Below are 15,657 nucleotides of genomic sequence, written 5' to 3'. Positions count from 1 at the left end.
CCTCTTCCCAGTCATCGGAAGAATACTCGAGTCCACAACATTTCCAAACCAGGTCAGTGGTAGTATTCACATAATCCTCCAGTCGCCCGCACAGACTTCACTACATCGGGTTCACAAAAACCTCAGTTATGACAGTAGGAACTGGCCACATGGACCCGGCCGAAAGTGTTTGTCTGACGCATGACCTCCTAAGCAATATTGCAGGACGCTTGGGAGGTCTGGAGTCGACTCAGCATCGATTGGCACAGTGTCTGCAGCGGAATTCGTCCTCCAGAGATTCTATGACCTTCTGCTCTAAGACTCCTGACCAACTGCAGATTTTCTACCAGATGTTACTACAGTTACAAGAACTTTTGCCTAGTATTCTCTCTGTGATGCCTGATCTCCTCAGGAATACTACCAACGTTGTTGATCCTGTTTTGTCCCATTCAGTTAATAGAGTCTCTTCCTCTGCGCAAGGGAAAGTTTTTCATCAGAGCTATCCACGGCCCAAGCTCTCTGAAGCTGAACGTCAGCGGCGTAAGGAGCTACATCTCTGTCTTTACTGTGGAAATTCTGGTCATTTTGTTAAAGACTGTATTCTTCGCAAGCCAGGTAATAGTGACAAATCTCAGTATCATAGTGCTCATGTCTACAAGTCATCCACAGTATCCGATCCATCTGCTGCTGACGGGGGTATCAAGAAGGCTACTCTTCTGAGAGAGACTCAAATTTATGACTGGGGTCCGGTGGTTAAAAGACCTTATCCCAAGTTGGGTGTCCAGAGAAGAATGTTCAAGCCATTTACAGTCACAGAGGAGTCCGTGTCCACAGCCCCAGGAGGGGCGTATTCAGAGCGTCCAGCCCCAGGAGGGGCGTCTTCAGAGCGTCCAGCCCCAGGAGGGGCGTCTTCAGAGCGTCCAGCCCCAGGAGGGGCGTCTTCAGAGCGTCCAGCCCCAGTGAGGGGTTCAGAGCGCCCAGCCCCAGAGAGTCTACAGGGTGCTGCCCAGCCAGAGATTCTACAGAGTGCTGCCCAGCCAGAGAGTCTACAGAGTGCTGCCCAGCCAGAGAGTCTACAGAGTGCTGCCCAGCCAGAGAGTCTACAGAGTGCTGCCCAGCCAGAGAGTCTACAGAGTGCTGCCCAGCCAGAGAGTCTACAGAGTGCTGCCCAGCCAGAGAGTCTACAGAGTGCTGCCCAGCCAGAGAGTCTACAGAGTGCTGCCCAGCCAGAGAGTCTACAGAGTACTGCCCAGCCCCGTGAAGAGGGGGCTCTTGCCTCAGCCCAGCCCCGTGAAGAGGGGGCCCTTGCCTCAGCCCAGCCCCGTGAAGAGGGGGCTCTTGCCTCAGCCCAGCCCCGTGAAGAGGGGGCTCTTGCCTCAGCCCAGCCCCGTGAAGAGGGGGCTCTTGCCTCAGCCCAGCCCCGTGAAGTGGGGGCTCTTGCCTCAGCCCAGCCCTGTGAAGAAAGGGGTCAGTCCGTCCCGGTTCCAGCCGGTCCAGCAATACTCCAGGCCCAGCCTGGTCAGTCCGTCCCGGTTCCAGCCGGTCCAGCAATACTCCAGGCCCAGCCTGGTCAGTCCGTCCCGGTTCCAGCCGGTCCAGCAATACTCCAGGCCCAGCCTGGTCAGTCCGTCCCGGTTCCAGCCGGTCCATCAATACTCCAGGCCCAGCTTGGCCAGTCCGTCCCGGTTCCAGCCAGTCCATCAATACTCCAGGCTCCGCCTGGTCAGTCTGTCCCGGTTCCAGCCGGTCCAGCAATACTCCAGGACCAGCCTGGTCCGTCTCCTTTGGCTCCAGCCAATCCAAGTATCCTCGGATCCAATCCAGTCCTACTCGTCCAGCCAAAGCTTTCTTCAGTTTCATCCTCTAAGCTTTCGTCTGATGGTTTTCCACCTATTTACTTTGATGGAGATTTATTGCAATATGCCGCTCTGGTTGAACAATTTCTCTCTCGGATGGAGTCTGATCCTTCAGGTGCAGTAACTCTTTCCAACGTTACTCGATATCTGTTCCTGGCATTCAGAGGAAGAGCTTTGGAGTGGGCCAACATGCTCTTTGAGAGTAATGATCCTGTGTTCCATGACTTACAGACTTTCAGTAACGCTGTAGTTAAAGAATTTAGTCCTAAACCTTTGGAATCTGCATCAACGAAGGTCCTAAATTCTTCTGTATGAATTTCTCAAGTTCCTCTAAGATTCAAGATGGGTGTCCGGAGTCCACCCTTGAAGAGGGGGATACTGTCACAATCCTGACTGTAGGTTTTATATTTGGTGACTTACCCCTGCCATCTGTCCTGGATCCTGTGTCTTTTCACTCACGGAGTTAAACAGCTTGTCAGTTTTCCTGAGTTCTCTGCCTGAGAGGTAATAGTTAATTAGCTCCACCTGTGGTGATCTCCTGTGTGAGGCTGAATTCAGTAATCTGAAGTTCAGGCTTCAGTGTTCTCTCGGCCTGCTAGGCCTCGCTGCACTTCACAGCCTCCTCTAGAGTAGTCACATGACAGTGACTTCACCTGACCCAGAGTTGTCCAATCCTCTGCCAGCCTGAGACTCTCTACATCACCTAATCCTGCCCACCAATCATCAGGGACCAGGAAGTATAAATCAGGAGGCTGAGTTGGAATCTGGGCCAGTTCCTCATGTCACATACAGCCTTGTGAGAGTCTTATGCTGGGCTCCCTTAAGGTAACCTTTGTACCTAAGTTCCTGTGGGAACTCTGTTCCCTTGTTACCGTTTGGTTTACTTGTGTGTTGCCATTTGATTTCATCATTTTCCCTGAGTCTCAATGTAAAGGCACAGCTGCAATGTTTCGTCTTAAAGGCACAGTACTGAATTCCGTGTTCTCCACTGAAAACCACAGAAGTCGTGTTTCAGTTTTACTACTGTTGTAGTTGGGACCTCCGTGACTCAGTACCTCCGTGCCTCAGTACCTCGTGCCTCAGCATCTCCGTGCTTCCAGCACCTCGTGCCTCAGTACCTCCGTGCTTCCAGCACCTCCGTGCCTCAGTACCTCAGCATCTCCGTGCTTCCAGCATCTCCGTGCCTCAGCATCTCCGTGCCTCAGCACCTCCATGCTTCCAGCATCTCTGTGCCTCAGTACCTCCGTGCCTCAGTACCTCTGTGCCTCAGTACCTCCGTGCCTCAGTACCTCCGTGCTTCCAGCACCTCCGTGCCACAACACCTCCGTGCCTCAGTACCTCCGTGCTTCCAGCACCTCCGTGCCTCAGCACCCCAGTGCCTCTACGCACCCCAGTGCCTCTACGCATCCCAGTGCCTCTACGCATCCCAGTGCCTTCACGCACCTCAGTGCCTCCACGTACCTCAGTGCCTCCGCGTACCTCAGTGCCTCCACGCACCTCAGTGCCTCCACGCATCCCAGTGCCTCTACGCACCTCAGTGTCCCCAAGCACCTCAGTGTCCTCAAGCACCTCAGTGTCCCCAAGCACCTCAGTGTCCTCAAGCACCTCAGTGTCCTCAAGCACCTCAGTGTCCTCAAGCACCTCAGTGTCCTCAAGCACCTCAGTGTCTCCAAGCATCCCGTGCCCTTTAGCACAGTTGAACCTGGTATTCTTCACTGATTCATCAGCGCCTTTCCAGTTCTGTCTTTCAGGAGACCTTCAGCGCCCCCACGTGCTTCCTGTCTGCCGACCTAATCCTGTATGAGGAGAGCCTAGATTCGGCCATCTCTGCCGCGGTTCCTCTTCCCAGTCATCGGAAGAATACTCGAGTCCACAACATTTCCAAACCAGGTCAGTGGTAGTATTCACATAATCCTCCAGTCGCCCGCACAGACTTCACTACATCGGGTTCACAAAAACCTCAGTTATGACAAAGGGGACTTTATGGTATCCTTGGACATCAAGGATGCGTATCTCCACGTTCCAATTTACCCCTCACACCAGGGGTACCTCAGGTTCGTCGTACAGAACTGTCACTATCAGTTGCAGACGCTGCCGTTTGGATTGTCCACGGCACCTCGGGTCTTTACCAAGGTAATGACCGAGATGATGATTCTTCTTCGAAGAAAAGGCGTATTAATTATCCCATACTTGGACGATCTCCTAATAAGGGCAAGGTCCAGAGAACAGCTAGAGATGGGACTAGCACTATCTCAAGAAGTGCTAAAGCAGCACGGGTGGATTCTGAATATTCCAAAATCCCAGTTAATTCCGACAACACGTCTGCTGTTCTTAGGGATGATTCTGGACACTGTTCAGAAAAAGGTTTTTCTCCCGGAGGAAAAAGCCAAGGAGTTATCCGAACTTGTCAGGAACCTCCTAAAACCAGGAAAGGTGTCTGTACATCAATGCACAAGAGTCCTGGGAAAAATGGTGGCTTCTTACGAAGCAATTCCATTCGGCAGATTCCACGCAAGAGTTTTCCAGAGGGATCTGCTGGACAAATGGTCAGGGTCGCATCTTCAGATGCACCAGCGGATAACCCTGTCTCCAAGGACAAGGGTATCTCTTCTGTGGTGGTTGCAGAGTGCTCATCTATTGGAGGGCCGCAGATTCGGCATACAGGATTGTATCCTGGTGACCACGGACGCCAGCCTGAGAGGCTGGGGAGCAGTCACACAAGGAAGAAACTTCCAGGGCGTGTGGTCGAGCCTGGAAACGTCTCTTCACATAAACATTCTGGAACTAAGAGCAATCTACAATGCTCTAAGCCAGGCAGAACCTCTGCTTCAAGAAAAACCGGTGTTGATCCAGTCGGACAACATCACGGCAGTCGCCCATGTAAACAGACAGGGCGGCACAAGAAGCAGGAGTGCAATGGCAGAAGCTGCAAGGATTCTTCGCTGGGTGGAGAATCATGTGATAGCACTGTCAGCAGTGTTCATCCCGGGAGTGGACAACTGGGAAGCAGACTTCCTCAGCAGACACGACCTTCACCCGGGAGAGTGGGGACTTCATCCAGAAGTTTTCCACATGCTTGTAACCCGTTGGGAAAGACCAATGGTGGACATGATGGCGTCTCGCCTCAACAAAAAACTGGACAGGTATTGCGCCAGGTCAAGAGATCCGCAGGCAATAGCTGTGGACGCGCTGGTAACGCCTTGGGTGTACCAGTCGGTGTATGTGTTTCCTCCTCTGCCTCTCATACCAAAAGTATTGAGAATTATACGGCAAAGAGGCGTAAGAACGATACTAGTGGCTCCGGATTGGCCAAGAAGGACTTGGTACCCGGAACTTCAAGAGATGATCACGGAGGATCCGTGGCCTCTACCTCTGAGAAGGGACCTGCTTCAGCAGGGTCCCTGTCTGTTTCAAGACTTGCCGCGTTTGACGGCATGGCGGTTGAACGCCGGATCCTAAAGGGAAAAGGCATTCCGGAAGAAGTCATTCCTACCTTGATTAAAGCAAGGAAGGAAGTAACCGCGCAACATTATCACCGCATTGGCTTCAGTTCCTGAAGTCCAGACCTTTGTTAAGGGAGTACTGCATATACAGCCCCCTGTGGTGCCTCCAGTGGCACCGTGGGATCTCAATGTTGTTTTGGACTTTCTCAAATCTCATTGGCTTGAACCACTAAAAAATGTGGATTTGAAATATCTCACATGGAAAGTGACCATGCTACTAGCCCTGGCTTCGGCCAGGAGAGTGTCAGAACTGGCAGCTTTATCTTACAAAAGCCCATATCTGATTTTCCATTCGGACAGGGCAGAACTGCGGACTCGTCCGCATTTTCTCCCTAAGGTGGTGTCAGCATTTCATCTGAACCAGCCTATTGCAGTGCCTGCGGCTACAAGCGACTTGGAGGACTCCAAGTTGTTGGACGTTGTCAGAGCTTTAAAAATATACATTTCAAGGACAGCTGGAGTCAGGAAATCTGACTCACTGTTTATACTATATGCTCCCAACAAGTTGGGCGCTCCTGCGTCTAAGCAGACTATTGCGCGCTGGATTTGTAGTACGATTCAGCTTGCACATTCTGTGGCAGGCCTGCCACAGCCAAAATCGGTAAATGCCCACTCCACAAGGAAGGTGGGTTCTTCTTGGGCGGCTGCCCGAGGGGTCTCGGCATTACAACTCTGCCGAGCGGCTACGTGGTCGGGGGAGAACACGTTTGTAAAATTCTACAAATTTGATACCCTGGCTAAGGAGGACCTGGAGTTCTCTCATTCGGTGCTGCAGAGTCATCCGCACTCTCCCGCCCGTTTGGGAGCTTTGGTATAATCCCCATGGTCCTTTCAGGAACCCCAGCATCCACTAGGACGATAGAGAAAATAAGAATTTACTTACCGATAATTCTATTTCTCGGAGTCCGTAGTGGATGCTGGGCGCCCATCCCAAGTGCGGATTATCTGCAATAATTGTACATAGTTATTGTTACCTAAATCGGGTTATTGTTGTAGGGAGCCATCTTTCAGAGGCTCCTCTGTTATCATACTGTTAACTGGGTTTAGATCACAGGTTGTACGGTGTGATTGGTGTGGCTGGTATGAGTCTTACCCGGGATTCATAAATCCTTCCTTATTGTGTACGCTCGTCCGGGCACAGTATCCTAACTGAGGCTTGGAGGAGGGTCATAGGGGGAGGAGCCAGTACACACCACCTGATCATAAAGCTTTACTTTTTGTGCCCTGTCTCCTGCGGAGCCGCTATTCCCCATGGTCCTTTCAGGAACCCCAGCATCCACTACGGACTCCGAGAAATAGAATTATCGGTAAGTAAATTCTTATTAATTCTACTATATATATTGCATTTATTTTTTTTATAATATTCTGAAAGGTCTGTGAAATTGATTACCTGTTTGATGCTTATGAACCCTTAAATGGTATTTCTTTTACGTCCCAGAGGATGCTGGGGTCCATTTTATTACCATGGGGTATAGACGGGTCCCTTGGGAGCCATGGGCACTTTAAGAGTTTACTAGTGTGGGCTGGCTCTTCCCTCTACGCCCCTCCTACCAGACTCAGTTTAGAAAATGTGCCCAGGGGAGCCGGTCACAGCTAGGGGAGCTCTTAGGAGTTTCTCTAGTTTTATTATTTTCTGAGTTTAGTTAGGTACAGGCAGGCTGCTGGCAACAGCCTCCCTGCTTCGTGGGACTAAGAAGGGGTAGTAGGAACCAACTCTTTACGTTAATGGTTCTCTATCACCGCTGGCAGGATACTGAGCTACTGAGGATGCTGATCGCAAGCCAACGAGGCGACCGATCACTCCCGCAGCACGGCCACCACCCCCTAACAGAGCCAGAAGAAAGAAGAATGGTGAGTACAGCGCCGGCGGCCCGGGAAGCGGGTCGCCAGCAGGAATGGTGGCATAAGGGTGGGAACGCAGCTCTGACAGGCTGCGCTCCAGAAGGTTCAGCGGCACTTGGTGTACGACGCTGTGCCAGCGCAAACACCCTACACTGGTCAAAGACTTCTAACAGGGGCTAATCCCGCTGTTCGCAACAAAATACCTCAGGCCAGTATAAACAACTTAGGGTTGGAAGATGCGCCATTACAGGGGGCAGGACTACTCCTCAGAGCGGATCCAGCACTCACCAGCGCCATTTTCTCCCTGTAGATCATCTGACGCGGAGACGCTGACAGGGGGCGCTGCCCTCCACAACTCCAGCATTCCTCTGCGGTACCAGGGTGTTATAGACAAGAAAGGAGAGTGAATATAGAACTGATTACCCTATTAAAGTTAATTGGTCAGCGCCGGGCTTTTATCATATTAACTGCCTACTAGGACGCAGTGTGGCTGGCTCCTTACACTCTGTGACTCTCTGAAGGTACTCTGGGGGAAACTGTGTCTGACATTTTCCTGTGTGTGTATGTGTAAGTCTGTATATCTCACATTACCATGTCTAAGGACTATGTGTCCTGTGCTGCAGAGTGTGTATCTTCTCCTGAAGAGTCTATTCCATGTACTCAGGACTGCAATGTACCTTCTTAGCCTTCTGAGTCCCAACCTCCATGGGTGGATTCTATAAGGGGAATGATATCCCAGATTTCATCTAGAATGTCACATAATGAGAAAGCAACGCAGATTTTAAGGAATTCTGTAGAGTGTTTGAAGTGTTCAGCTCCCACTACGTCATCTAGGAGACCTACTACATACCCGAAAAAGTGTGCTCTTGCCCAGATAATGCAAGCAGACATGGATACCGACTCTGATACAGGAGACGGTGAGGGGGATATGCAGAGGGGAGACTGAGGCCATTAGGGACATTTTACACATTACTGAGAAAGTACCTGAGCAGAAATTCTCCCTTACCTTCCCTGCTTCTAAGGAGTTAAACTCCTTGTTTGAAAAATCCTGGAAAAACCCAGAGGAAAAATTCCAGATCCCAAAAAGGGTTCTCATTGCTTTTCATTTCCCTGAAGAGGACAGGAAAAAGTGGGAAAACCCGCCTATAGTATCTGTATCTAGGTTGTCTAAAAAGCTGGTTTTACCTGTCCCTGGTTCAACCACTTTGAAAGAGCTGGCTGACCATATACGGAAGTCTCCGGTTGCCTAGGAGACGAAACGCGTTGAAGCCCACTCCACATTGGTCTCTGTCTGGTTTGATCTGTCCGTGGAACGGACCTACTGCTACACACAGCCACAGCTTTTCCCTGCACGCTGCACGCTGGGTGCTCCAGCTGATTGTCAGCCGCAGATCACATCCCGAGAGGCAGCAGTCCGGTGCTCAAAGCCGGCGGTATTCTGCAGTATTTCACGTCAAAGTTTCATATTACCATCAAAGCCGGTGAGAACCAGCCAATTACTGCACACGGCTGCCCGCAGCGGCTTCAATTTTACCTGCCATTCCACTTGTTCTCACCGGGTGTCTGCTAATGTCCTCCGCAGTGGGGTCTATTGCCCGTGGTGTGGAATCAATTATAGAAACCGCCTGACAAAGCCATCAATCAGGGGAGCTTTCTGCGAATGGAACGGTAACTCTATTCTACTAATCACCTACACATGTGCAATTTATTATAAAACGGACCCTGTATCTAAACAATTCAGGAACCAGTACATTGGTAATTATTTATTACAATTAATACATATTATCCATTAAGAGATTGCATTATCATATTTGCGGGACTTTTTTATTATTCATTATTTATTATTTTTTATTTATTTTGATACTGGGACGCCAGTGCTTAATAATTCAATCCTTACCAAACAGAGCCAATAAGTTATTTTTAGAATACATAGTATATTGTTTATACTGTCTGTCTAGAGAGCAATTTATTGCTACAAAGTTTATGTATGTATGTGTTTTATGTTGCTAATCTTAACAGACCAAATATAAAAGTGGTTATTTATAATTGAAGTTGTACTGAGTCAATCATTATACATGACAGACTGCACACTGGTATCACAAAGTGATTTTTGGCGCAGAGTAAATCTTTTCTTCTTTCGTTTTTTTTATAACCATAAGCGACCTAGCAAGTTGCTCTTACTCAGCTGCCTATTCACATTTTTTGTATTTATTCACTTAATATTATATATATTTTTGATCCTTCATAATTAGCGCCGGATTAGCAGATCTGTGACAATTGTCCAGTTCTGCTGTCTACCAATCAGTAAGGCTAATATTAAACCTAAAATCATTGAACCCCTACTTGAGGAAATTCAAATTCAAGATGGAGTCTCTGAGAGTGGTGATCGCAGGTCTGGAGGTGGAGGAATTCCTGGTATCCCTGGATATCAAGGATTCTTCACGTTCCGATCTGGTGCCTCACCAGGCTTATCTAAGATTTGCATTACTGGACTATCACTATCAGTTCCAGGCGCTGCCATTTGGCCTCTACACAGCACCGAGGGTGTTCACCAAGGTCATGGCAGAGATGATGCTACTCCTCCGCAAGCAGGGTGTGAACATAAGCCTCCCTGGGTATTGGTTTATCAATGCATTCGCCTTCTGGGGAAGATGGTTGCCTCCTACGAGGCTCTACAGTACGGAAGATTTCATGCACGGTCCTTCCAACTGGATCTCCTGGACAAATGGTCGGGATCTCATCTTCACATGCACCATGGAATACCCCTGACACTGGCTGCAAATGTCTCACCTTCTCGAGGGCTGCAAGTTGGGATTCAGAATTGGATCCTTCTATCCACGGATGCAAATCTCAGAGGTTGGGGAGCAGTCACCCAAGGGGAAAACTTCCAAGGAAAGTGGTCAAGTCTGGAATCCATCCTTCCGATAAACATTCTGAAACTAAGAGCCATGTACAACGGCCTTCTACAAGCGGCACATCTTCAGTCGGACAATGTAACGGCGGTGTCTTACATAAACCGACAGGGCAGAACGAAGAGCAGTGCGGCAATGTCAGAGGTAACAAGAATCCTCTTCTGGGCAGAAAGGCACGTGGTGGCGCTGTCAGTGATCTTCATTCCGGAAGTGGACAACTGGGAAGCGGACTTCTTCAGCAGACACGATCTCCATCCAGGAGAAAGGGGCCTTCATCTGGAGGTATTCGCAGAGGTAACAAGCCGATGGGATGTTCCTTAGATAGACATGGTGGCCTCTTGCCTCAACACGGAGCTTTGGAGGTACCGTTCCAGGTTGAGAGACCCACAAGCAGTGGCGATGGATGCCCTGGTAACTCCGTGGTTGTTCCAATCAGTGTATGTGTACCCTCCACTTCCACTCATCCCAAGGATTCTCAAACTAATAAAAAGAACAAGAGTTCAGGCGATCCTCATTGCTCCGGACTTGCCAAGAAGGGCTTGGTACACGGATCTTCTGGAATTACTACTGGAGGATCCGAGGTCTCTTCCTCTACGCGAGGACCTTTTTCAACAGGGGCCATTCGCTTATAAAGACTTACCGTGGCTACATTTGATGGCATGGAGGTTGAACGCCAGATCTTAGCTCGGAAGGGCATTCCAAACAAAGTAATTCCTACTCTGATTCAAGCGAGGAAGGGAGTAATGTCTAAACATTACCATCGGATTGTAAACAGTATGTGCCTTGGTGTGAATCCAAGAAGTTTCCTACGGGGGAATTTCAACTAGGACTGTTTCTCCTCTTTCTGCAAGTAGGGGTGGATGTGGGCCTGCGCTTTGGCTCCATAAAAGTCCAGTTTCGGCCTTGTCCATTTTCTTCCAGAAACAATTGGCTGCTCTCCCTAAGGTTCAGGCATTCTTGAAAGGGGTTCTGCACATCCAACCACCCTTTGTGCCTTCTACTGCAACTTGGGATCTTAACGTGGTGCTGCAGTTCCTGCAATCGTATTGGTTCAAGCCTTTACAGGAGGTGGATGTCAAGTTTCTTACTTGGAAGGCGGTCACACTGTTGGCATTGGAATCTGCTAGGCGTGTGTCAGAATTGGGGGCATTGTCCTGCAAGAGCCCCTATTTGATTTTCCATGAAGATAGAGCTGAGATCAGAACGTGCCAGCAATATCTTCCAAAGGTTGTGTCAGATTTTCATATCAACCAACCTATTGTGATGCCATTGGCTACTGACTCCTCAATTACCTCAACGTCCTTGGATGTTGTGAGGGCTTTGAAAATGTATGTGAAGAGAACTTCTCATCACAGGAAGTCGGACGCTCTGTTTGTCCTTTATGATCCCAACAAGGTTGGGTGTCCTAATTCTAAGCAGACGATTTCTCGCTGGATCAGGTTTACTATCCAGCAGGCTTATTCTATGGCCGGCTTGCGGTGTCCATAATCTGTTAAGGCCCGCTCTACTTGTAAAGTGGGTTCTTCCCGGGTGGCTGCCCGGGATGTCTCGGCGTACAACTTTGCAGAACAGCTACTTGGTCAGGGTCGAACACGTTTCCTAAGTTCTACAAGTTCGATACTTTGGCCTCTGAGGACCTAAAGTTTGGTCAATCAGTTCTGCAGGAACCTCAGCACTCTCCCTCCCATACTGGGAGCTTTGGTACATCCCCATGGTACTAAAATGGACCCCAGCATCCTCTAGGACATAAGTGAAAATATGATTTTAATTACCTACCGGTAAATCCTTTTCTCGTAGTCCATAGAGGATGCTGGGCGCCCGCCCAGTGCTTTGTTTTCCTGCATTGTTACTTGGTTAAGTATTGTTGTTCAGCCGTTGCTGAATCATTTCGAGTTGGTTAGTTTGGCTTTCCTTTTGTTATGTGTGAGCTGATGTGAATCTCGCCACTATCTGTGTATTTCCTTCTCTCGAAGTATGTACAGCTCCTCGGGCACAGTTTCTAGACTGAGTCTGGTAGAAGGGGCATAGAGGGAGGAGTCAGCCCACACTATTAAACTCTTAAAGTGCCCATGGCTCCCAAGGGACCTGTATATACCCCATGGTACTAGAATGGACCCCAGCATCCACTATGGACTACGAGAAAAGGATTTACCGGTAGGACTCAGGGGTATACATCCATACGACCAGTTGTCATCATGACAATTGGTTAGAATCTATACCAAGTAGTCAACTACAAAGACTCAAAAGAAATTGTACGGATAACAAAATATATGAGGAACAAGCAGAGATAATGGTGGATAAGTTTAGAAAAAGCGGGTACAGCCAAAAGAGCATTGAGAAAGCAAAAATTAAATGTGCTAATGTAGATAGAACAGACCTACTTACCCCTAGGGAAGTGCCTAGTACATCAAAGGAAAAAGATTACTCTATGGCTTTTATTACAAATTTTAATGTGCAACACAAACAAATTGAAAACATATTTAAAAATCATTGGCAAATTCTAAAAGGGGATCCATTATTGGAGTCAGTACTCCCTGAACGACCCCAATTTATTTATCGGAAGGCCAAGAACATAAAAGATAAATTAGTAAGGAGTGCATACTCACCTCCTAAGGCCAATGTTCGCACCCTTTCGAAAGGCTTTTTTCGATGTGGGGTTTGTCGCATGTGTAAATCGGTCAGGGGTTCCAACAAATGTACAGAGGTAGATATAAATGGTCAAAATGTCAAGATCGAGGAATTCATAACCTGCACCTCTGTAAATGTAATATATTTTTTGGGATGTAGCTGCGATTTATTCTACATCGGCAGAACTAGCCGACACCTGAAAGTCAGATATGCGGAACATCTACGCAATATAAAAAAATGGTGTTGAAACCCACGCACTTTCAGCTCATTTTAAAAAAATTCACAATCAAGATACAAAACATCTTATAAAATTTGGTGCACTTAAACAAGTAAAAGGGAGCTGGAGATGTAATAATGTAGCAGCAACCTTAGCAAAAACTGAGATGCGATATATACACTCCTTAAAAACCTTGATCCCGGGGGGTTTAAATAAGGATTTCGAAGTTAAGTGGTTCCTTACTTAAGAATAAGCCCCTTTAAGTGAAAATACAATATGAGATTTGATATTATATCATGTTTAATCAACTCATCCATTGAATTTTTTTCACTTTTCCTTAAACTAGAGATACCACAACATGTTTGGAGCACTCCAATCCTCCTTTGACCATATGATTTTGGAAGAAAGAATTTCTGAATGTGAACCATTCCAAGTATCCAAGAAGAATGATTTTGAGATATAAATGTGAAATATGTACAGAATTGTACCATTTTTATTATCTGTAATACCATATTTTCATCATGTTTTTAAAATCATTTGTTAACATTTATGGTGATTCTTTATTATTCAATCATGTACATAATTTTATGACATCATAAATTGTTGAGAAGTTTTTTTATCCACTTTGGCGCTGAACCAATATGCTTTGGAACTAGAAAGATGGCCGAAAAGGAACTTCCGGTCTGATCACATGACCGGCCGTACTCCGCCAAATTAATCCACCCCTTTTTTTTAATCTAATGGTGGTACCCTATCGGGAGAGCATGTTTTTTAGTGTTTATTTGTAGATTTTATACATTAGTATTGGAGGAACACCTAGGACCGAGCTGGTCCGTTTGGGATTTTTAAAAATGGCGGCGACGGCACTTCCGGTCACGTCACGTGACCGGAGTTTCTCCGCTAGCGGGAACCAGCAGTTTGAACGGTCAGGTGACTGGAGATCACACTGGGACCCTTCTCGCCGCAAACTACAAGGCGGAACCTTTCTTTTAGAGAGTTTATGGAAAAGAACGGAGAAGCACATAGCACTTCCGGTCATGAAATTTAAATGTTTTATGGTTTTTTCATTAAAAATATGCATTTTAAATTGCGGTTTTTGCTGGAATGGGCACACCATATAATGTAGAATAGAATGTCTATGTTAGATTAGGAAATAGGATGACCATAACATGTATATGTACACATTGAATTGTAAATGGGAGTGGCTCCTCCCAGTATTTGGGAGTATCAATCTATAAGGGTATAAATAGCTGGGAAGAGGAGCCAGAGGGACATGCCTTGAAAAAGATCCACGGATCGAAACGCGTTGGCTGACTTGTGACATTTTGGTGGCTGATTACCCGGACGAGGAGAGGACGAGGTGCCCATTGCTTGGAGCTGACCGTTCCCGGGGACGTTGGAAACATCAACACAGCGACAAATTTTGGTGCACTTATGAAACCCCAAATCTGGTAGGAAGCCACTGTCAAAGTCAGAAAAATGTCTCAATGCACGTTGCCATATTTGCACCGCACACTGGTCCGCGCTGCGCGTGCGTACGCTCTCCCGTGGAGGCGCATACCCGCAATAGCGTGCACTCGCAGGCGCGGTATGCGTATTTACGGTAGAGTTTATATAGTCGTAGCGTGCGACTCATTCGTTACATATTTTCACAATTAATGTAGTTTATAGATCATGGTCCCTTTGATAGATTCTGAAAGTTTGGTTAAAATACAATGTCCCAGAGCTGAGGAATCCCTCTTTATATCGTACGAAGGGTCTAACAGGAATCATACAGCAGTGTTTGGTACCCATCGGAAGAGTATTTAATTAGCAATATTCCGGTGTTGGTTTGGAGCGTATTAATCGCTCGTGCGAATAGTTATGGACATAAGAAGTTTATGTCCATTTCTATTAATTACACATACTCAGGTATGCGGCGGGAAACCCAGTTTCCCACCCACCTGAGCTGTTAGAAATCGTCACAGCCCACCTGTATGAATCACCCTATGACCTTTTGTTATGATGCAGGGCCGAATTCCTTCGGCCAATGGACAATGGGATTGTAGGACCAGGAGATTGCATTGTGTGTGGGGCATAAATAGGCAGACCGACCACATCCAGCTCTCACTCTCTCATCAACGGTTATCTGCTGATAGCCGGGAGCTGGATATCGAGGCGCAGGCGATCATACCCTTTGTGCGTAAGTTTCTCTCCGTTATCATTGTCTTTCTGTGAGCCAATCTCTCTCTCTCTCTCTCTCGCTCTCTCTCTCTCTGTCCTGTTCTCTCATATCTCCCCTAGACTAGGCTAGTATTGTATTGTATTAGATAGTATTGTATTGTATTGCATTTAGGTCAGTGTAGTATTGTCTTTTTGTATTTATTGTTTAGTTCTGTGGTTAGGAAGTCTCTGTTATATTGTAGTGTATCATTTGTACTGTTATCCCCTTTTACAAGTATATTAGATATAATACAGTTAATAGGCTTTGGAACCTAAACCAGCATCTGTGTATTTCCTATAGTGTTAAGTGTTCACTTGAGTGTCGGTGACGCTCAAGCAGCTTTGTAGGTAGTCAGGTTACACAAGGTTGCACTTACACCCTGTACTCACATTAAGGTATTCAGTGTATTTCATTGGTATAAGGTTTTATCATAAAGGTATAGTGTTGTGAGCGTCTGCATCGCTGGTGACCTCCTCGTGGTCTCGAGCGTAGGCTACGCCATAGCGAATCATTACCC

The 15,657-nt window shown here is 47.4% G+C and overlaps 1 protein-coding gene across 1 annotated transcript in view; it reads left to right on the top strand.

Moving 5' to 3' along the window:
• LOC135054807 (NACHT, LRR and PYD domains-containing protein 3-like) overlaps window positions 1–14,505 on the top strand; it is a 430,555-nt gene extending 416,050 nt beyond the window's left edge. The window contains exon 15 of the mRNA XM_063958167.1: window positions 13,284–14,505. Coding sequence (XP_063814237.1) covers window positions 13,284–13,332 — 49 coding nt within the window. The 3' untranslated portion in view covers window positions 13,333–14,505. The remainder of the gene's footprint in view (window positions 1–13,283) is intronic.
• Window positions 14,506–15,657: the final 1,152 nt, after the last annotated feature.

This window comes from Pseudophryne corroboree, chromosome 3 (assembly GCF_028390025.1).
Source record: "Pseudophryne corroboree isolate aPseCor3 chromosome 3, aPseCor3.hap2, whole genome shotgun sequence".
NCBI lineage: Eukaryota > Metazoa > Chordata > Amphibia > Anura > Myobatrachidae > Pseudophryne > Pseudophryne corroboree.
This window is presented reverse-complemented; position numbering and strand designations above follow the sequence as displayed.